General features: G+C 35.4%; 1 protein-coding gene across 5 annotated transcripts; it reads right to left on the reverse strand.

Annotated features, from left to right (window-relative positions):
• Window positions 1–304: 304 nt before the first annotated feature.
• On the reverse strand, window positions 305–21489 carry LOC114033870 (caspase-12-like). Of its 5 annotated transcripts, none has more exons than XM_027849485.1 (10): window positions 21462–21489; window positions 19694–19942; window positions 18639–18716; window positions 13952–14046; window positions 11184–11357; window positions 9465–9699; window positions 8854–9000; window positions 4005–4114; window positions 3350–3483; window positions 305–960 (listed from the first exon to the last, which is right to left on the reverse strand). In XM_027849485.1, the coding sequence occupies exons 1-9, from the start codon at window positions 21466–21468 to the stop codon at window positions 3385–3387; spliced, it is 1194 nt and encodes a 397-aa protein (XP_027705286.1). In that variant the 5' UTR covers window positions 21469–21489; the 3' UTR covers window positions 305–960; window positions 3350–3384. The 5 variants fall into 5 exon arrangements, with proteins under 5 accessions (XP_027705286.1, XP_027705285.1, XP_027705288.1 ...); XM_027849484.1 differs by having other exon boundaries at window positions 305–967; XM_027849487.1 differs by lacking the exon at window positions 11184–11357 and having other exon boundaries at window positions 305–967.
• Window positions 21490–22519: the final 1030 nt, after the last annotated feature.

Genomic DNA, 22519 nt, shown 5'->3' on the forward strand with positions numbered 1-22519 from the left:
TATGGGTAGAGATGGATTCCTTTGTCCAGTTTGCTGAAGGTGGCTGAGTCTCATGATCAAGCCATGTTCTCAGCAAGAGGACTTTTGCCCACCTCCTCATTAATAAGTCTGCCCTTTCATTAATTGTTCATCAATTGAGGTTGATTTTTATTAAATTACCCAGAAACTCTGTCTCTTGGGCTTTTCATTTATCCCACATGTTATTTAAAGAAAAAAATACACAAATATGATCTATTTTATGAACAACCACAATAATACCACAATAATAATCATCTATTTTAATCTCATTTTTTCAAGAGGAGTTCATATAGAAGCAGTCCCAGAAAAACAAAATTTCCTGCTATTATTCTTTTGTAGATAATGTTCTACAGGCTACTGGATAGGTAGATGAAATTACTTTTTAATATAGAATAAAAATATTAAGATATAAGCATATCTGTAAGCTCAATGTGAAAGCAGGATCTGTACAACTCCTATATCAGACAGGATTAAGTGATTTTTTTTATTTCTTATACTGTTTCCATTTGGTTTTCTTCTTGCTTGGTTTCCTCTTGCTATTTCTCTATATTTTGAAAATTTTTTGTGTCATGTATTGAAATGTCATTCTTAATGATTTTTATGGATCCACATTTTAGCTGTATTATTGTTGGCAACAGTTCCGTTGGTAATAATAGTCCAATTCCAGCAGAGTTGATCTGTTGATTTCTCAAGGTTATATTGAAGTGGGTACAGTAAGGTCCCAATTTGTGTGAATACTGAATCCCCTGAAGGGGTCTCATGTATTCAAATTCATAGCATAGAGACTCTTTCACCTCTATCTAGTTTTGTGTTGTTCTTTGCTCTCACTTGTCCAAACAGTTGCTCTCTCTTTTCTTTGAGGATGTGGCAAAATCAGCATCTCCTGCCTCTTGAGGGATGAAGGAATTTTCAGACTGAGACACTGATTCCTCAGAGCTGCACCTTAAAACTCAAAAAAAGAAGGTGTGCAATCAGTTGGGCAGTATGTTATGTAATTTGATGGGATATATAATTGCATATTGAGAAATGATGTAACTGGTGTGAGTATGTGTGAGAATAATCCCTAAAATTGAGATCAAGGCTGGTGGATCCCATGAACTCCTGAGCCTGAATAGAAGTAAGGTTAAAGGTAATTTGATATCTGCAAAAATGTCAAGCACCAATATAGGGCATCCCTGGAAGTGAGGGATCTTCTTTCGCTTAAGAAGAAACAAACTAATTCAGGTCAGAAATAGAGGTGGTAAAAACTTCAATATTGATAAGCAGCAAGAATAGGCTTGTAAGTGGCTGCTGCATTTCCAGCCTTGGCAAAATAGGGAGATCCCACTTCAAAAATGATGATGATGATGATGATGATGATGGTAATGATGAATTCTAACAAATGTAAGAAGTGACAGAGAGTGAGTAAACAGAACCAGGAAAACAGTATATGCAATGACTATATTAGTGTAAATAAAAAGAATACTAAAAATAAACTCAAACAATTTGCTGCTATAATGACCAATATTAGCCTCTGAGGGAAAATGAAAAAATGTACTTAGATAATCTCTTTGAAGAAATGGGCAACTATGGATATGAAATGCTGCATAGTCTGGCAAACCCCCTCGTCTGTATCATAACTGATTTTTTTTCTTTGTCAGAAAAGAAAGTGTCCTAGATCGTCAAAGGAAACTTTATATCTATAAAAGACTAAGATGTCAAAGTGAAAAAAAGCATTAATAAAACTCTTAAAAATAAGCTTTAGTCTTTACCAGGTCACTAACCACCTGTAGGTTGTTTTGTTCCCTAGACCCCCCAAAAAAGTCAGTAACTGCTTCAGGATCAAATTGGTATATTACATTCAATTTCAGAACTAATAATTGAAGGAATTCTAGTGACCAGTACTATTCTAAGAAATATTACGAAAAAAAAAAGAAATAGAAGACACCATACCTTCTCTCAAATGATTTGACAAAATAATTAGAAACATTAAGGTATATTCAAATGAAATAGTTGAAATTAAAAAAAAAATTATACAGAGCAGAAGAAAGCAAACTACAGCTTGAGAGACATTTTTTTCCAACTTGTTTTCTGGTAAGGACCATGAACTAAAAATGTTTCAACTATAGTTTAGGCATAATCAAATTTATTTTAAAATATATAAAAAATTCTTAGTTTACTGGATAAATTTGTCCCCTGGACTGTAGTTTGCTAACCCCTTAATAGAATGTAATACAGTGTACCAAGATATGATTTTAAATTTATGGAAGTATTGAAATATCATTGAAAACGTCTTGGAGGATGTGAAATTTGGGACAGGGATTGTAGGATGAATTTATTTAATCTGGCCATTATAGGATTTTGGGGAAAAGCATATGCAAACATGTTGAAATGGGGATAAACATTTTGTGGGAAAACCATCATGAAGTTAGAGGATGGGAAAAATAAAGTTCTGTACAAGGAAATGTCCTTCTGAAAAGACCAAGCACTTCATGACTACTCAGCGTACTACTTCCCAGATAAAAAAGAAAGAAGTGTAGTACCACGAACAATCATGGCACAGAGACAGGATTTGCTGAAATATAACCCTTTATAAAAGCATGATGATGTGGTCATACCTAATTAAGATGAAGATTTGAATGGTCAGTAATGAAGATAATAAGTCAGTAAAGAACACAATTTAATTTACAGAAATAATTAATATTCTTTAAATAAATAGTATAAATATCATAAATATATTTATTCAATATAATATATAATAATATATTTGATATAATTTAATATATGTATTTTAATGCACAATAATATATTTAATATAAATAAATTATATAAATAATTTATATAAATAATATTAATATTAAATTTAAGTGGTGTAAGCAGCACTTACATTTCTCCCAAATAAGATTGCGAAATGATCCTCACCACTCTGAAGTAAAGACTATTTTACACATAAGTACTCTGGATCACAAATCAGAATTGTGACTTTAAGTATTAAGAAGTTTCCCTGGTTGACAAATTGACTTCTTAAGAACCAGTTTGAAATCAACAACATGATGATTTCTTCCCTCCATGAGTACATCCAAAATCTGAATATCAGGACTTCATTTGTCAGGTCAAAATCATAAGTTTACTCTACTTGGGGCAATGTTAGATTCATTTTCACCTTCACAATCATTTAATGGACCAAGAAAAATAAAATCAGGTTGAGGTGACTCTGACCATCACCTAATCACACACAAGAAATTGGAGATTGCCAGCTAGCAAGTTAATAGACCCACCACCACCTCACAAGATTTCTAGTTGTTGACTCCGAGTAAGAAAACCTTGCTTCTAACCCCTTGGAACTATTTACCTTAGTTTAGAAAAGTCTGGTGCCATTGGATAGCTTTAAATTCCTGGAAAGAGGTAGAGGTATCTTGTCATGGATAGCCTTTCGATGATGAGCATCTGGATTGGATCTTGTGAAGTCTCAAATGATTTTTGGACCTAAAGTAATTGAGAGATGTTTGTAAACATCTGGAAGGAAAATCAATTTGGTGGGACCAGTAGTGAACAGGAAAAGGTAAAATTAGGAATGGGAGTTCCTGTCACATCATTATATTAAGGAGTCTATGTACTGGAGGCAGCATCTTGTCACTAAGCAAATAAGAGAGGGAAGTCTCAGAAAATCAGAAAAGAAATTCAGTAAAGAGAATGGAGTGTCATTAGAGGTAAACTAAATCTAGTGTACATTTTTATAATGAAAATGCTGGGATAAAATCAAATCTTTAATACTTTCTCAGACATATCCACTAATAATGAATCTTTTTTTCTATAGCTCCTGGGAAAGAAGTGTAGGTATTAGAATAAATGGATATTTGATTATTTGTTTGGAGAATCTTGATCTGGCTCTGTACTGGATATCTTGCAAATAGTTCTACAAGAAAATCTGAAGTGAACAAAGAGGGATTTTGTTTGTTTGTTTGTTTTTTCCCAGCAATAGATGATTCCAGATAGAGTCTACCAACCTTCTGGAAAACTTCTTCCACATGACAGCACCAGGAGTATTGTTGGAAACAATCAATGAATAGGCTGATGAAGAGGGAACCCACTTGATCATCTTCCAAAGAAATGTCATCTGGATATAATGGTATAATAAAATTCAAGGTCCTGACTTTTATTTTTTGACATTAGACTATGAGATGTAGCTTTATTACTTTATGTCTGACTTAAGTAGTCAGGAGAACCAGTTCAATTCAACTGAGTCTTATTTAGTTCAACTAAACATTATTTTTTTAAATTATCAAAATGTCACTGTGCAAGATATTGTGCAAACAGATAAATTACTGAATGAAATCAATACTTTATAAATAGAAGTTATAAATTACAAATAGATTATACCTTCTTGAACCCAGAATAATTATCATTTTGTAAGGGTAAGTAGGAACAATCTAACATTTGTATAATGGAACTATGGACTTAGATGATACAATATTGTGCTTTAGAAAATGTTAAAATAGTTGGAGATAGTTGGAGTAAAATGGTATGTTTGGTAAATAGACTTGACTTGGTGTATTTTCAGAAGTAATGGGGACATTAGCTCTTTATATATCTTTGTCTTTGTGTGTTCTCTTCACAAAGTCTTGATCTATGACAAAAATAACAAAAAACAAAAAAAAACAGAACAAGAAGATGACAAATATTAGAAAATATGTGAGAAAATAGAAAGATTTATGCATTGTTAGTGAAATTGTACAATGGTAAAGTCATTCTTTAAAGCAATTTGTTCCTGAGTTTTGCTATCCAGAACTAACCTTTTGACCCAGTGATACCACTCATTGGCATATATCCAAAAGAGATCAAAGAAAGAGGAAAATAATTCATATGTACAAAGATATTTTGAGCCTTTCTCTTCCTGGCAGGAAGAAAAAAAAGCTAAACAAACAAACAAAACAACTAAAAGGTGTTAAATTAATGGGGAAGAGCTAAACAATTTATGGTCTATGAATATAATAAAATGTTACTGAGGGAAAATAAGTGACTAAATGGACTACTTTAGGAAAACTGCTAAACCTTTTGTGAATGCAGAATGAAATTTTTAAAAATATGCAATCATAACAGCATTCAAAATAAAAACAACTTTGACTTTAGTACTCTGATAAGTATAATAGTAAACCATGATTGCACAGGACTAAAGATGAAACCCACTACTGACCTGTCAAAGAGGAAATTTACTAAATTGAAGATAGATATAGGTATAGAAAAATAAATGTAATGGTTAATATGGAATCTTGTTTTGCTTGACCATCTATCTAAATATATAATGCGCACACACACACACACGCACACATATATATTCTTTTCCTTTCTCTTTACTATTCAGTAGGGGGAGAAAGAGAAATTGAATATTCATTAATCAGAACATATATACATACATCTACACATATGCACACATATATTTAAAGATCCTAAACCAATTATTGATCTTTATGTGAAAGTGACCCTAGGTTCTCAAAGGTTATGAGGCTGTAGGGCAAATCCTTGCAGAATTTTCCAGTTTTGGAAAGGTTTCCAGTACAATTACTATAACAGATTTTTTTGTCCTTGTTGGAGTCAACCTAACTCAGCATTGAGAGGCTCAATGATAAAAGATGAATTATTTGGTGATTGGACCCCAGTGAATCAAAGAAAATTATTAAATGTCCCTAAGTCCTATGTATCTACTATTCTTTTCTGAAATAATTATGGCAGAAGGATGGAAAGGGGAGCAAGAGGTACTAAAAATCGAATAATTTGTAATCTGTGTAAAAATATTAACTTAGTCATTTGTAATTTTAATGTGAAATTTTTGTTCAGTGTTCAACTAATGGATGTAATAGTGAATGTACTGAATTTTTTCAGTCTTTTTATTGCTATAAAAAAATTCACAAGACAAAGGGAATTTGTAATTGAATGGAAGAATGGCTAACAGGTTCACCTCAGAAAGTCCACTAAATGTGATGATTTTACTGTGCATCCAAAGGCAGCAATATAATATAATTTCATGGGATATCTGCTTAACTTGTATTGCAAGTCTCATAAGTGTTTTATTTTTGGGGGGGAGGGGACTAAAACCAATCAGATAAAATTTAATAGGGGTGGGGGGGGCAGAGCCAAGATGGCAGATTAAAAGCAGTGACTCCCCAAAACCCCTCCAAATACCTGTAAAAAAAGGTTCTAAACAAATTCTAGAGCAGCAGAATCCACAAAAAGACAGAGTGAAATAAATTTCCAGCCCAAGACAAACTGGATGGTTGATTGAAAAGTTCTATTGTGCCAGGCTGGAAGAGGGGGCACAGTTCAACATGGACCACCCAGGCAAAAGCAGGGCCTTAGTGAATTTGGAGCAGTCCTTAGGGGACTGAATCATGGGCAGCCGTGGTGGTTTCCAGACTTCTCAACCCACAAATGCCAAAGACAACTTAGAAGGTCAGAAGGAAAGGTCTGTGACCTCAGTGAGAGAGAAGATCCAGCCCCAGTCCCAGTGCAGCCCAGGTTCCTGAGCTTTCAGCCCATAGACTGAAGGGGAATCTAGTGGCTGTTCAGAGGGGCATTGCAGGGATCTCTTTGCTGGTGCTGAAGGAATCTTTGCTTTCCCGATGCTTAGATCTGGGTCACAGTCCTGGGTGACAGTGCTGGGACAAGGAGGAGTGCTGGCATGGTGGAACTTTCAGTGGTGGGGGAAAGGGGATCCTCCTCACAGTTCCAAGGAAAAGGAGTGCTTGTGGTCACTCATAGACCAGGAAAGGAGTAAACACCTCACCCCTTATCATATCACCTTGGAAGAACTGAAAATTTACAGGTCCCTAGAAGTATCTCTGAAAACAGCTGCACAAAACCCTTGAAGCTTGGGACAGTACATTCACCACTGGAAGCAGACCTCTACCTTAACAAAGACTTTAAAACTTAAGTAATTGGCCAGGATCATGAGTAAGCAGCACAAAAAGAGTCAGACTATATTATCTTACTTTGGTGACAAAGAAAATCAAAACATACAACCAGAAGAAGACAACAAAGACAAAACTCCTATATCCAAAGCCTCCAAGAAAAATATGAATCAGTCCCAGGCCACGGAAGTGATCCTTGAGTATATTCAACTTATTTTCGCCTTCAAGAAGGTCATGAGTAGAACACAACATGAATATTCTGTTTTATTACATGAATCATGATTTATTGTTCCCATGGGGAAAGGAACTGACACAGCTAAGCAACTGTATTGTATCCTAAAGTTCCTGTCCATGTTTATAAACTAGCTAAGAGAACCTGAAACCACACATTCCATGGAATCGCTGTTTGAATTTGCATTCTGATTGTGTTCCTTTTCTTGATTCTGTAACTATGTACTGTTGTATCCCATCTGGTTGTCTTTGAGCTGGCTTCATTTTATCATGTCTACATGATGACATGCAATACTGAGGTGCTTTTAGATAGAACAGATTTGGAGAAGAGATAAGGATTGCCAGTACTTGGAAGCTTTAGAAACATTATGATGGGATAAAGATATCCTGAATATATTCTTTAGGTCATGACATATACCCTGTCTCCTAGAGACATGAGGAGCTAATGGGATAGAACACTGCCCACTCTCTGAGAACCTCAGAACACTTGGTACTTTCTTGGAGATAGCTCTGGGATGAGACATAGCCAATAACCACCAAACTTCCATGGCTTAGTACATATGTTATCTAAAATAAGCTGATGGTAAAGAATTCCATCTAGTAGTCATTTATCTTAGAGGGATTGCAAACAATATTTAAGCAAGAAATTGACTAAAACCTTCATTAGAATATTTGATATTCTACTGCCTAAACTTAATAGGTAAGAATTTTCACTCTACTCATTATAACTGTCCCCAAAATGCTTGTGAGAATCATTCCCATCCACTTTTCTAATGCTAGATACTAACTAAAGATAACTTATAAACAGACCAATAACTGACTACATTTACTGATTTCACATCTTTCATGAAGTTATTGCTGTTGGTGTTGCTGTTAATGCTTTCGTCCTTTTAATGCTTAAATGTTAAAACACACACATACACACATGTATTATAAGAAGAAAATTCGTTAAGCGAGCAAATATCCAAGGAAGACAACATATATGAGGAAGGGTCACATTCATGACATACGAGTTTTGTTTGAAGGAACTGAAAATGTTTAGCCTGAATAAGGAAAGCTCAGGGTGGGAGATTGGAGGGGGCATGATCAATGTCTTCGATTATTTATAGGGTGATAGAAAAATTTGATTTGTTTTGATGGATTTTATAGTACAGAACTAGGAGCAATTGTTGAAAGTTAAAAAGAGGAAAGAATAGATTGGGTACAGGGAAAAACAGACAAACAAGCAAGCAAACAAAAAGACTTGCATGCATCAGTCCAAAAGTGGGATAGGTCTATCAGAAAGTAATGGTTTCCCTACATTAGAAGTCTTTAAGCAAAGGCTGGATGACAGGTGCTGTAGAAAGGGCTCTTTTTCAGGCATGGATTAATTAGACGACACCTGAGGTTTCTTCCAACTTGGAAATTTGTTGATTCTATTTGATTATTTTGCCCGTGATTTTTCTTTCTCTTTTCTCTTTAATTTTATGCAATTCAGCAGACTTATCTTTATTGTCATCGTGGTCCTAATGGTTTGAGAAGTCCCCTTAATATCAACAAGGCAGAAAGAAAATGGGCATTAAAATACTCTGAGAATTAGATTTCAATCCTCTCTGTCATCTAAAGTCTCCCATTATACTAGGGACGTAGATTTTCTGATTGGACAAAAGAGAGACTATTTAAGGCCAGTGTATGAAGAGTAGTGAAAGAGTTCTAAATTACCTTCTGGGACCACACTTACATGGAGTTGTAGAGTGAAAACAAATGAAGTCCTTTTCTACATGCTCTTTTCCAACAGTATCCTTCCAAAAGATCTTTTTGTCATCTTTGGAGGACTGGGCACAGCTGCCTGCTGAAGCTGCCACTGCACTTTGTTCTGAAACCATACCTAAGTCATACGGGTAAAAATGATGTTAGTTGTCTTGGTTACAGTACAACTACAATGATTACTAAAGTAGTTTTTTATCCTTGGAAGCATATTTTACAGATAATATGCATATACATACATGCACATTCACATGCACAAAGGTAATCCCCTTTATCATTGTGAAGGAACACATTGATTTGGAATGAAGAAAAATATAAACTCAAGGATAGATCTCTGTTTGACATATAACAAATTACCAGTAGGATGGACAAGTTCTCAATATGTGAGGTAACTTGTTCACTGATGCTTCTGAGACATGGTAAATACAGTTTAATGAAGTCTATTGCAATTTCCCTGTCCTAGTAAATAACATAAAGTTATGGCTAGACAGCTGCTTCTTTCTCCCTGGGATATTATAGACCAGCCTTCAAATGTCTGGGTAAATGGCTGGCCATGTTTAGCATAATATATAACCAAAAACTCACCTACTTGGCATCCATGAATAATGATAACTTTTGGTTTATGTCTCAATCTGTAACAGTTACTATTGTTGAAAATTTCAAAGATGGTATCATTGGCCAGAATATCTGGGTCTTCCTGTTTATGATTTATTCCAAAGATGACATCATTGGTGCCATGAGACATGAACACAAAGAAGGTGCTGTCTGAGGACTGGTGTTCTGGGCGGTCGGCAAACTCCTCCAACACTGACTTCATTTCCTAACAAACACTGAAAAATTATTGACTGATTCTTCAGTTGATAAATGGTCAAAACAAACAGTTCTCAGACGAAGAAATTAAAGCCATCTACATGAAAAAATGCTCTAAATCACTATTGATTAGAGAAATGCAAATCAAAACTACTCTGAGGTACCATATCACACCTATCAGATTGGCCAACATGACAAAACAGGAAAATGATAAATGTTGGAGAAGATGTGGGAAAATTGTAACAGTGATGCATTATTGGTGGAGTCATGAAATAATTGGAGAGCAATTTGGAACTATGCCCAAAGGGCTACAGAAAATGTGCATACCCTTTGACCCAGCAATAGCACTTCTAGGGCTATATCCCAAAGAGGTCATAGAAATGGGAAAAAGGACCCACATGTACAAAAATATTTATAGTAGCTCTTTTTGTGGTGACAAAGAATTGGAAGTTGGGAGAATGTCTATCAATTAGGGAATGGCTGAACAAATTGTGGTATATGAATGTAATGGAATATTATCCTGCTATAAGAAATGATGAGCAGGCAGACTTCAGAAAAACCTGGAAAGACTTTCACGGACTCATGCTGAATGAAGTGAGCAGAACCAGGATAACGTCGTACATAGTAACAGCCACATTGTGTGATGACTAATGTCAATAGACTTGGCCCTTCTCAGCAATGCAAGGATCTAAGACATCTCCAAAGGCCTCATGATAGAAAATGCTATCCACATCCAAAGAAAGAACTATGGAGTTTGAATGCAGATTGAAGCATACTATTTGCTTTCTTTTCTTCTGTTTTGTTTTGTTTCCTCTTTCTTGTGGTTCCTTCTATTTGTTCTAATTCTTCCTTACAACATCACTAATGTAAAAATATGTTTAATAAAAATGTATATGTAGAACCTATATCAGATTGCACACCATCTTGGGGAGGAAGGTGGAAAGGGAAGGGGAGAAAAATTTAAAATTCAAAAGCTTATGGAAGTGATTGTTGATAAATAAAAACAAATTAAAAATATATTGACTGAGGGGTTAATGTAATTCAGGTGATATGGATGAGTATATTTGATGAGATAATTTTCATGGAAGAAACAGCAAAAAAACAGCTAGCATTCATAAAGAACCTACTACGTGCCAAGCAATGTGTTAAGGACTTTACAAATACAATCTTTTTTGATGCTCACAACAATCCTGGGAAGTAGGTGGTATTATTGTCCCCATTTTACAATGGAGGAAACTGTGTGGTTGAGTGGTTAAGTAGTGGTTAAGTAACTTGCCCAATGTAGGACTGCTATAAGTATCTAAGGCTAGATTTCAACTCAGGTCTTAACTATAGGTCCTAAACTCTATCCCCTACACTACTTAGCTTTTCTATATGATGGAAACAAATGCAAGGAAATGAGATTGATTCCCTCTGGTGCACATACTGGTGATTCACTTCCTTTTGGGGAGAAGGAAAGCATCGGCAATGGTGCTGTGTCATTGTAGCACCTACCAATGATGTACAGTTTTCTTTGACATCCACACTATATCCCAGGTCCTGAAGTAGCTCCATCATTCTCTGAATGTCAAATTGAGCCTCTTTTCTTTCATTTAGGTAGTCAAATTTAGTGTTAGAGATGATGAGGGCCAGGCGTGTACGGGTTCCCTTTTCCATGACTGCATATATCTGTAAGAAGTTTTATACATATATATAATATATATATCTACATCTAGAAACTAGACTGCTTTGTTACGCTAAGTGATCCTAAGAAATGATAATAAGATCTCTGCCCGATTTATTGCTATTGGAGTATTGCAAGAAGCAATGAATTTCAATGGACATTGCTCTACTTTTGTTGTTCAGTCATGAATAACATGAAGTCATGACTTCATTAGGGCTATCATCCCCTATTTCATAGATGAGGAAATATTATCATAGTTACAGTTATATATTCTTTTCTGGTTCCACTTATAACAATCTCCATCAGTTCATACAATTGTCCTCACAGGATTTGGGTTGATAATATTAGAAAAACACCCAGATCTCTCAAGAGTATACCTACCCTGAGGAAGAAATGTATTACATTGAGTTCTAGAGACTCAACAAGTTATTATATGTGTTAGTTGGTAAGAGGAAGTCTAGAGACTAACTACACATTATGGCTACTCTTTGGGTCCATTTATTCACCCATCCCTTAATCCACCTAAGTGCGTCATCTATCCTAAATCTATCATTTTTGACTTTAATAGTATGATATACTCTATGAATTTCTTTGTATAATCATGATTATGTCATTTTGGGCCTATAGTATTTTCTTCATCTACTAATTTATTAAAAAAAGGAAAGGAAACTGGGTTGTTCTTGTATAAGCTTTTTTTGTTTGTTTGTTTTTCATGACTATGCTGGCTCTTTGTGATTTTTAGTTTCTTTTCCCCTGTGGTCACTATCTATTTAAAAATAGATTCTAGAATTCTGTTAAGAACAAAAATCTAGCTGCAGGTGATATATGGTTTGTAAACTCCATTTATGCATTTTAAAAAATGATAGATGATATGCTCTTCTCTATTCCCACCATATTCCTCTCCTACATAATCATTCAAAGATCACTAGTAATGATTCAGTCATCACATTTCCCAATTTGGTACTCGATGATGTAGATTATCTAGACAAGGCAACATGATTTTATAGGAGACAAGCAAGTGCTTTTATGTTATTCCCACATTTATATTTTCTATTAACTTCCTGCTAGACTTTTATATGTTTCTTCTAGCCCAAAGATAATTTTTCTTTGCAAAAACAAATAAACAAAAAAAAAGAAAGAAAAAAACGTTGCTTATGTAAGAGTTGAACAGGGATGTCTTCTTTCCACTATAGAGTCTCATCATGCCATCCACTTCTATAAGTGATCTTTTTTTTTAACACTCCTTTTCTGATAAGAAAACTGATGCTGAGTGAAGTGAACAGAACCAGGAGAACCTTGTACATGGTAACAACTACAATGTTCAATGACTAACGTTGACAGACATCTCTTCTTAGCAATGTGAAGATCTAAGACAGGTTCCAAAGGACTCATGATGGAAAATGCTGTCCATATCCAGAAAACAAAACAAAGCAAAACAAAAAAAAGCTATGGAGTCTGAACGCAGATCAAAACATATTATTCGCTCACTGTATTTTGTTTCTTCTTTTTCATTGTTTCTCCCATTGGTTCTAATTCGTCTTTACAACATGACTAATGTGAAAATTGCTTCAATATGAATGCATATGTACAGCCTATATCACATTGAATGTCATCTTGGGGTGGGGGGGAGGGAAGACATGGGGAGAAAGTTTGGAACTCAAAATTTTATGGAAGTGAATATTGAAAACTAAAAATAAATTGATTAATTAAAAAATAAATACTTCTCTTGGCCTCTCTTTTTGTTGTTATTATTCTTGTATGAACCTATGATTTTTATCAATGGTCCAAGAAATCCATTCATATTGTGTCCCTTTAGAAGAATACCAGCTTTTTGGCAGCTAGTGTGGCCTCACTTTTGTTTTGCTTTATTTTGTTTTCAATCTGTCACTTCCAAGAACCTTCTCAGAATCCTTATTTCCATTCATGGTTCAGTTCAAGTTTCCCTACTACATTCCCAGTTATCCATGGTCCTCCTTCCCTAGTACTGTGTATCCTGAGTTCAAAGCGAGTTATTTAAGGGCAGGAGTTTTATCTTTGTATCCCTAGAACCTCACACAGTGGCTCACATAAGACAGGTCCTTACTAAATTTTGTGGAATTGAGTTGATTTTTTCCCTTCTATAAAATCAATTGTATTACTATTGTATGTTCCATGTGGCAAACACTATAGCCTGTCTTGTAGGACAATTAGATCAATCTTTCCCTGATTTCCTCCAAATAGATAAATGTTTTTCTTAAAAAAATAAACAGTATAATTAATGTTCTATGTTAGTACCTAGAAGACATCACATGGTAGAAACAACATATCTTTTAAATGCAATGAGGGGAAGGAGGGCCACAGCATAAGAACAAGGGTTAAACATGATTTTTTTTTAACTTTGGAAACAGAAAGGGAAGTCAGGGATATATATTAGATCTAAGAATTAAAATAAACTGAAAATCCTGGGCATAGACATGGATAAATGAGGGAGCTCTCCATAGCTTTTGGATGCCTAGGAGGCATTTCTAGACAATAAAAAACAACCACTAGAAGTTCTTCAGCCCTTATACTTGAAGAAGATTATTGATTCTCCTTTATAATCATTCATCCAAAATGGTACCTCTTCATCCTTTGCTTCTTTCAGTTCATGGTAGAAATCTGTAGGGTTGAGCTTGACCTTGTTTAGTGGTTCAGCTGTCTGGATAGGCCGAGGTGCTACAAGAGTCAGAAAAAAATTCTAATAAACCAGGATATCTTTTGACTTGTACTTCTGGTAGACCCTACTGTTATTCTGAGGAAATGCCTCTGAGAATGACAAACATGTTCACAAGAATAAAAGAACACAGGGATGGAGTGGAAAGTAGTTTAAAAAAAATTTTTCTTTTGATTACCATTGGGTGTTATCCTTTGACACTTAAAACTCATAATCTCTTTTTACCAATCTCTTCCCTCTCTTGACTTCCTTATATCTAATAATTCTACCACCATTTTTCTCAGTCACCTTATGCTCAACCCTCAAAGACCTCTATGATTCTGGTAATATATTACTTGTTAGATCCTATAAGTTACCAAATTCTTTTTGTTTTATCCTTGGGAATGCATTCACATTCCTCTTTTCCTTTAAGTTCCCACTATCAGTACTCTACTAGTTTAGGCTTTTAATATTTGACCTCTAAATTACAGCAAAAACCTCCTCACTGTCCTCCCTGCCTCTCATCTTTCCTGATCCAGTGTTTCCTGAATGTTGTTTAGTCTTGCTGAAACAGTGCTTTGCTCATGTCACTCCCTTTTGCCAATATCCCCTTGCTCAGTAGCTCCCTATTCCTTACAAGTGTAATGTGGGGTGTTGTGTATGCCCCTGAGATTCATGTTACACAAGGTAAAATTTGAACTCCTGTACTCCAAGTCTTTTTCTGATTTGCATCTCTGCATAGTTTTCCAGTTTCGTTTCTCCAGCCTTTCCTAACTTTTTTCCACTCCAAACAAACTAATGCATCTGCCATACCCTGAACATACTATGAAATGTCTTCACTCTCCCTAAGTATAGCAAAGTAGTGACATCATGAATCAGTTAAAGGTGGTGAGGAATGTTAAAGATCAGAAAGCTAACTGGAGGACTAGAAAAAAATCATAGAAGGATGAGGAATTCTGCTGCTGCCAGGGTAAAAGGTAAACTTATGTTACCTAATTTCAACTGGCTACTTAATGCCAACAAAGCAATCCTTTTACTCCTCTCTAACTCTCTGTCCAATTTTACCCATAGAGGTAGTTTTATAGAATATCCCTATTTAATCCTGAAACAGTATCCCATTCCCCAACCTCTTAACTACTTCCATGCATTTACTTTGCTAAAAAAACAAATGATACTCATTAAAAACTTCCTCTTTTCCCCTTCTTATAAATTCTTGGCACCGTATGTTCTCCACTATTTCCATTATTATAATTTTTACAGAAGTGAACTTTCTCTTACTACTTAGAGCATAGTATGTTTTTAATAATTAATTTTCTTTTCTTTCATTCTCCTCACTGAGGTCAACCCCTCTACATGTATCACTGATTCTATGCCCTTCCAACTGATCTAATAGGTTGACTTTCATCTTATCTCTCCCTCTCCAATCATTATTATCTCCCTATATATTGGTTCTCTTCCTGCTACCTACAAATATTCACAAATCTCCCTCATCCTTTAAAAAACTGTTATTTTTGCTATAAACTCCATTAATTTTTATTCTATATCTCCACTCACATTCATTCTCAGCCCAATTCTCTGAAAAAGCAATGGTCACTGACTTCATTTTCCCACCTCTTACTCTTTTCTTCCTCCCTGTAATCTAGCTTCCAACTTCACCTCTCAAATGAAACTGATCAATCCAAAGATGTCAATGATTTCTTAATCATCATATCTAATGACTCTTCTATCCTTGTCCTCTTTCTCTTTGCAGCACTTGACACTGTTGGTCACTCTTCTCCTGAATAGTCTGTCCACCCTGGGTCTTGGTGACACTATCCTCTCCTGGTTCTGTTCCAACTTATCTGGTTATTCTTTTTCAGACTCTTTTGTTGAGTCATCATCCCTATCATTCCCACTAACTGAGAGTGTACAAGTTCTGTCCAAGGCATTCCCCCTCCTTTTATCTCTTTCTCTGTGTGTGTGTGTGTCTCTCTCTGTCTGTCTCTTGCTTTTCTTTCTTTCTCTCCCTTCCTGTCTCTTTCTGCCTTGTGTCTCTTTTGCCCCTCAGCAGCCCCCATGGGTTCAATTACTATTGCCATGTAGATGACTCCCAGATCTATAAATATAGCCCAATAAAGTCTCTCTCCTGATTTCCACTTACATATCAGTAATCAATCAGTCAATAAATATTTATTAAGCACTTACCATGTTCTAGATAATATGTCAAATGTTGGGGATAAAAAGAAAGACAAATTATAGTTTTTGCTCTCAAGGAGCTGACAGTCTAAAAGATACTAATTGCTGAACATTTTGAACTAGATATTTCATAGGCATACCAAACTCAAGATGACCAAAATTGAAATCACTGTGCTTTCCTCAAAACCCATCCCTCTTCTGAATTTCTCTGTTAATGTTGAGGATGCTAACATCCTTGTGCTGTCTTGGTGCTGTTCTTTACTCCATGGTTTCACTTGCCACATCCATGTAATCAGTAGTCAAAGGTTTCTTTCTCCAAAACATGTCTTCAATTTGCCCCCTCTTCTCCATTCATACTTAAACAGTCATGTCCCAAGTTTGGGCTCTTATCACTCCCTTCCTGACCAACTATAATAGTCTTCTATTTCATCATCCTGACTCATATCTCTGTCTTCTCTAATCAAATCTTCAACGCAATCATTAAAGTGATTTTCCTGAAGCATTGACCTGATCATGTTGGTACTCTGACCAATAAACTCCGCTAACTCCCTATTGCCTCTCAGCTCACAAATAAAATATTAAAACATTCAAATCTCTTTACATTCCCCTTCCTACCTTAAACTTCACTATTCTCACTCTCTGACCAAGTAACCCATGATGACCTTTTGCACTGATAGTAACTAATAGCAGTAATAAACTATCTTTTCACCAACAGCTCTTGAAATCCATGCTTTATTTCAAGACTCAATTCAGGCAGCACCTTCTAAATGAAGTCTTTCTTGGTTCTCCAGGTAGTACCCTTCATTCCAAAATTACCTTGTGTATATTTCTATATCTACTTATAAATGGCCATAATGTCCCTCCCATTAGACTGAAAGAGCCTACTGGGCAGAAGTAGTGTCACTTTTATCCATTATATTCCCATCACTTAGCATAGGATCTAGTAAGTACTTAGCAAAGATTATCTTGATGACTTAATTAAATTATGATCATACATAATTGTGGAAATACAGAAAATTATTATTTTCTTAAATAAAAAATGGCTAAAAGTCAGTTGAAACTCAGAATAAGCCTGGATCTCATAAGACAGCATATATCTGCAAACTTAGTTTAGCAGACCAAGGAACATGGAATTCTAGGGTACTAGAGGAATTGGCAGGGGCAATTCCTGTCCTTCTTTTAGTAATACTTGAAATATTTTGATGAATAGGATATGAGTTACCAGACCGGAAAAAGACAAATGTTAGCCTGATTTAAAACAAAAATTATAACAATAAAATGGAGCTTTAAAAAAGTAGAGTATATAATAAAGCTTGTGGCTAAAGATAAAGAGAAGATCAGTTGGTTAAAGGAAAATGATATACAATGTAATGGAAATAACATTGAATTTAAAATTAGAAGACCTGGGTTTGAATTTAAGCTATAGTAATTACTGCTTATGCATTACTGAACAAGTCTTTTCCCTTCTGTGTGGGCTTGAATTGCCTTATCTATTAAATCAATAGGGCATACTAGATTCTAAAGCCACTTCTAGCTTAAAATTATATAAAAAGTGGCTATTTCTTAAATGATAACTAAAATATGGGCAGCACAAATTTGAAGAAATCAGGCCAAATCGAGTACAATAAGATTGTATATGGTGCAGGAAAGTAAGAATTTCTCATATCCATCCCTCTGTGCTCTGTCATATGAACTTATCTCACTCTTGACTGAGAGGAGATGTTATTTTAAGGACTATCTGGAATGTAATTGAACCATTTTTGAAAAAAATATATTGGTGGTAGAGTAATTGATAATCCCTTATATTTATACTGTATTATGTGAGTATAATATAATATAGGAGGCAACTAAGTGGCATGGTGAATAGAGTGCAAGGCCTGAAGCTAGGAAGACTCATTTTCTTGAATTCAAATCTGTCCTCAGACAATTACTAGCTGAGTTACCCTAGGCAAGTCATTTAACTCTGTTTAACCTCAATTCCCTCATCTGTAAACTGAGGTGGAAAAGAAATGGCAAATCACTCCAATATCTTTGCCAAGAGAACCCTAAATAGGGTCACAAAGAGTCAGACACGACTGAAAACCAGTGAAAAACAACAACATATAAGCATAAGAACAATTCCAAATTCATTTTTTTAATTTGGTCTTCCCAATGATCTTGAAAGAAAGGCAAGTTCAAAATTATTAGTTCCATTTTTTAGGGGAGGCAGTTGAGACTGAGTTAGTTTAAGTTACAAACATGAATACACATTATGAAAGAAAAACCTTAACTTGAACCCGGGTCTTCTGTTTTCTGTCTCCCAACAGTCTCCTTTGTATCACACCACTTATCTGAGGACATCTTTGCTTAGTACTTCACCCCTCTAAGTTTGTTCACAGTTTAAGAAGGAGAGTAGCAAAAGTGGATTTCAATCCTTTTCTTGCTTTGCAGGCATAGTTACCTAATAAGAGGGAAGCCACTGTCTGCGAAATCCCTGCATTTTCTATTGGCTCTGAATTTTCATCTTCAGCTTGGATTCCTTATGCAACAAATAAATAAATAAATAAACAAATAAATAAATGAATGAATGAATGAGTCAATAAATGAATAAGTGAATAAATAAATAAATGAATAAATAAATAAAGGAGAGGAATATGAGTATGATTTTGTTGGTTTGGGAACTTCTTTAACTTGTGTTGAATATAATATATCATTTAGTAGTTATTTTAAGAAAGTTTTTAAAGGTCATAAAAATCATGAGGCTTGCCTATAGTTACATTGCTAGTATTAGATTCAACATTTAAATTCTCACGTTCCTAATTACAAATCCAGTAATCTATACATTACAGCACATTGTTTCTTACATGTCTTTGAATCATCTTTCTCTGTAATTCCTGAGTTACAAGAAAAAGTGACCTGATTTATTCTTTAATAGCCAATTGAATTATCAGAACTTATGCACTAAGTAAATGACATGAACACTGATTCAGTATTTGAGATCTCTTCTGCTACATCTATGATACTCCAAGAACTGAAACTGTGTAAGGTAACAATAGGCAAGGGATGGAAAGCACTTTTAGGTTTCCTTAAATCTTTAGCCCATAGAATAACTTCTAGTAAGGATCAGAGGCATCTGAATTCTAACATTCAAAGGTCACATGCTGAGGAAAGTTGGATGAGACTATACAGATTTCTCTCAGCTTACTGAATTACCCAAACTCCAGAGCAAGAGTCCTCCAAGCAAAAGAAAGATACCAGGTTGGAACCCAATAATAAGATTGAGAGGCTGAGGAAAATAATAGCAAGGTGATGACAGCAAGCTATGGCAAGAAAAGAATGAAAGGAGGCCCTTGGAATACCAGAACTGAAATACCTTCAGGGTGGAATCAATCCATTTTTCCTGTGACTTCTGGAATAGTGATGAAGCCAGCTATTGAGTTCTAAGTAGAAGGGGGATCAGGAAGGGAGAGATGACATAATGTGAGTCTTTTAGGTAATGTCATTACTGAGTCTTACCTGAATGCAGTTGTCTTGTGGCTGTCAGTAATCTTTTCAAAACAATTTGGCCAATTTGGCCACTCTTATGAGTGACAGTCTTAACCAAGTCTTCGCTCCTGTCCTTGATGGATGAAAATTGTATTTTCATATTCCTCATCTGATTTGTATTAAAAACCTCTTGCTCAATCAAATCATCACAAATATCTTTAAAAATTTTTGTGGCCTCAGTCTTTACCTTCTTCACTGGATCATCATTCTTCTTTTGTTCTGTTAAAAGCACAGCAGAAGAGTTACTTACAGTTTGGAGATCTTGTCCATCATCTCATTTCAGAAAAGAAAAGCCTTCGGAAATAACCCAGTGTGACTTAATCGCTTTACAGATAAGAAACAAAGTTAGCATAGGAAACAAATGTAACACCTATGTTTGGTCCATGTTTACTACTTTCTGACAATGTTAGAGAATAGTTCATTTTACTGTCAGCCTCAGTTTCATCAACTGTAAAATGGATGGTTAAATCAGATATTCTGAAGGAAACTTAAGGGATCAAAAGTTCTATGATTCAATGAAACTGAAGCCTAAAGAACATAAAAGACAGCCATATTTTTCCATTGTTTTGACAGGGTACAGTCATTATTAAAAAAACTAATCATAACAGTCAAAAACAGTGTTCCTTAAAAAAAAAAAAAGAATATGAGGTTTTTGAGCTGCTATGAAGCATCACTGTTTACCATAGTGGATAGAATGCTAGAAAAAAACTTGACTTTAAATCTTGCCTGCTACATCTGCTAGTCAATAGACATCAGTCTCCTCATTTGTTAAAGGAAGACAGTGAAAAAGATAGCCCCCAAGTAAGCTTATAGCTCTAAATCTGTGATCCAGGAGCTATATCCAAAGACTATAGCTGCAATTTTTGTGCCCTGCACTCAGAGTAGAGATTTTAAAAGCTCTCAGAAAGAAATATGCTGAGGTGTTTTCTCTGTAAATGAAAACACTCTCTTACACAAGCAAATCTCTTTGATAGACCGGAATTTGAATGTAACTATTTGCTGTATTTTTTTTTTCCTAGAGTGGGGTGGAATGGGGGGGCGGGAAGATGGGGAGAAGAGATTGGTTAAAGAAAGTAAGGCAGCTTTCAGTTTGGGCTCATGATACAAGGTGGAGGGAATTCTCTTTCTCCATTTCAGGAAGTTTGAGATTGGAACTATATCTTGGGTTCTTTTAATAACAGTGAAAAGACATCAGAAAAGCAGTCAGAGGCCCTAGATCTGTTTCTGACTCTTTCTCTTGCTCTGTATGACCATGGGCAAGCCCATAACGGGCCTCAGTTTTCTCCTCTATAAAATGACAGTTTGGGAAACAACAGATTCTACTATCCCTTGCAGTTATAAAATTTTATCATGCTCAGGCCTATAGAGCTTCAGCATTTTAATCAGTCATACTCCTGGAAAGTGACAGAACAGGAAAGGAAAAAAAAAAACACAATTTTGTTCAGAAGGTAACCAGCAAAAAAGCATAAGGAAAGAGTTAAAAAGTCAGTTTATAACTCTTCTGCCTCTCTTTCCGGAAGTTTGGAGATGGGATCTAACTCCTGGTTCCTTATCATTTCCCCTACATAAACCTGGCATAAGAAAAGTTCCAACTTCAAAAGGCAGCACAGTCTTCAGAAAGCAATAATTCCTTGATGTGTCTATCTGCTCTGAACTCCCAGGTTTACTAACAGGAAAGCAATCCCACAGGTTAGGCTTGAATCCTCCCACCCTATAGACAGAAAAGATCCCCACTCACCAGCCATCGTCCTTCTAACTCACTGGTAATGCAAGACAGTGAAAATGAAAGTATATGTTAGTCTTCCTCTGAATCCCCATCAGGGAGAAAGAAGGGAGGGAGGGCATTAAAAGATTAAAAGAGCTGTTTCAGCATTCCATAGAATTTGAAACATTATTTTCAAATTAGTGTTTTTTCTTGTGCACCATAGGGACACTTCTTGGCATTTCCATTTGCTCCTTGCACATACTCTCAGTCCTGAAAAGTTTTTGAAAAGTCAAACGCCCCAGTTAAGAACAATAAAATAAAGTATGTATTTATACATTCTTTTTATTGTTGTTACTGATTTCTCTGACTACTATGAGTAGCCTGAAAGGCTGGGGATAGTTTCTTCAACTTATTTTAAATAAAGGCCAAGGATAGCCAGGAAACAAAAACAAAACATCTGATTTATAGAATATGCAGACCATTAACTGTCCATGTTCATATTCACTGAGAAAATACTGAAAGAAAAGAAACTACAGTCCTCAAAAAGAAGAATTTTAGATAAAAGAAAACTTTCTTTAAATGGTTAAAAGGGATACTCTGGGCCCATGATCTTAAAGAAGACTTTTCCTCTCTCCCCTCTTACAAAAATAGCAAGCCCTGTTTGTATTTCCTGGTAGGCAATATCTAGACTTTCTTTTTTTTAATCTTTCTAGCTTTTCACGTAAGAGGATGGAAATGTTTCTCCTTCAATCTGCTTATCCAAAATACCACCTGGGGGCAGCTAGGTGGTGCAGTGGATAGAGCACTGGCCCTGGAGTCAGGAGGACCTGAGTTCAAATTCGGCCTCAGACACATAACACTTACTAGCTGTGTGACCCTGAGCAAGTCACTTAACCCTACTGCCTAGCCAAAAAACAAAACAAAACAAAACAAAAATACCACCTGGCTCCTCCTTACTAGACCTTTTTAAATGATTTGAAAGGCAATGAAGTATTTAAAGGTCAATATAAAAAGTTAAAGGGAAAACATTTCTAATTCAAATCCAATAAAGTCTTTTAATTACCTATTCTATTATGTTTAAGGTATTTCTC

Source organism: Vombatus ursinus, unplaced genomic scaffold, assembly GCF_900497805.2.
Source record: "Vombatus ursinus unplaced genomic scaffold, bare-nosed wombat genome assembly UNPS02007612.1, whole genome shotgun sequence".
Classification (NCBI taxonomy): Eukaryota; Metazoa; Chordata; class Mammalia; order Diprotodontia; family Vombatidae; genus Vombatus; species Vombatus ursinus.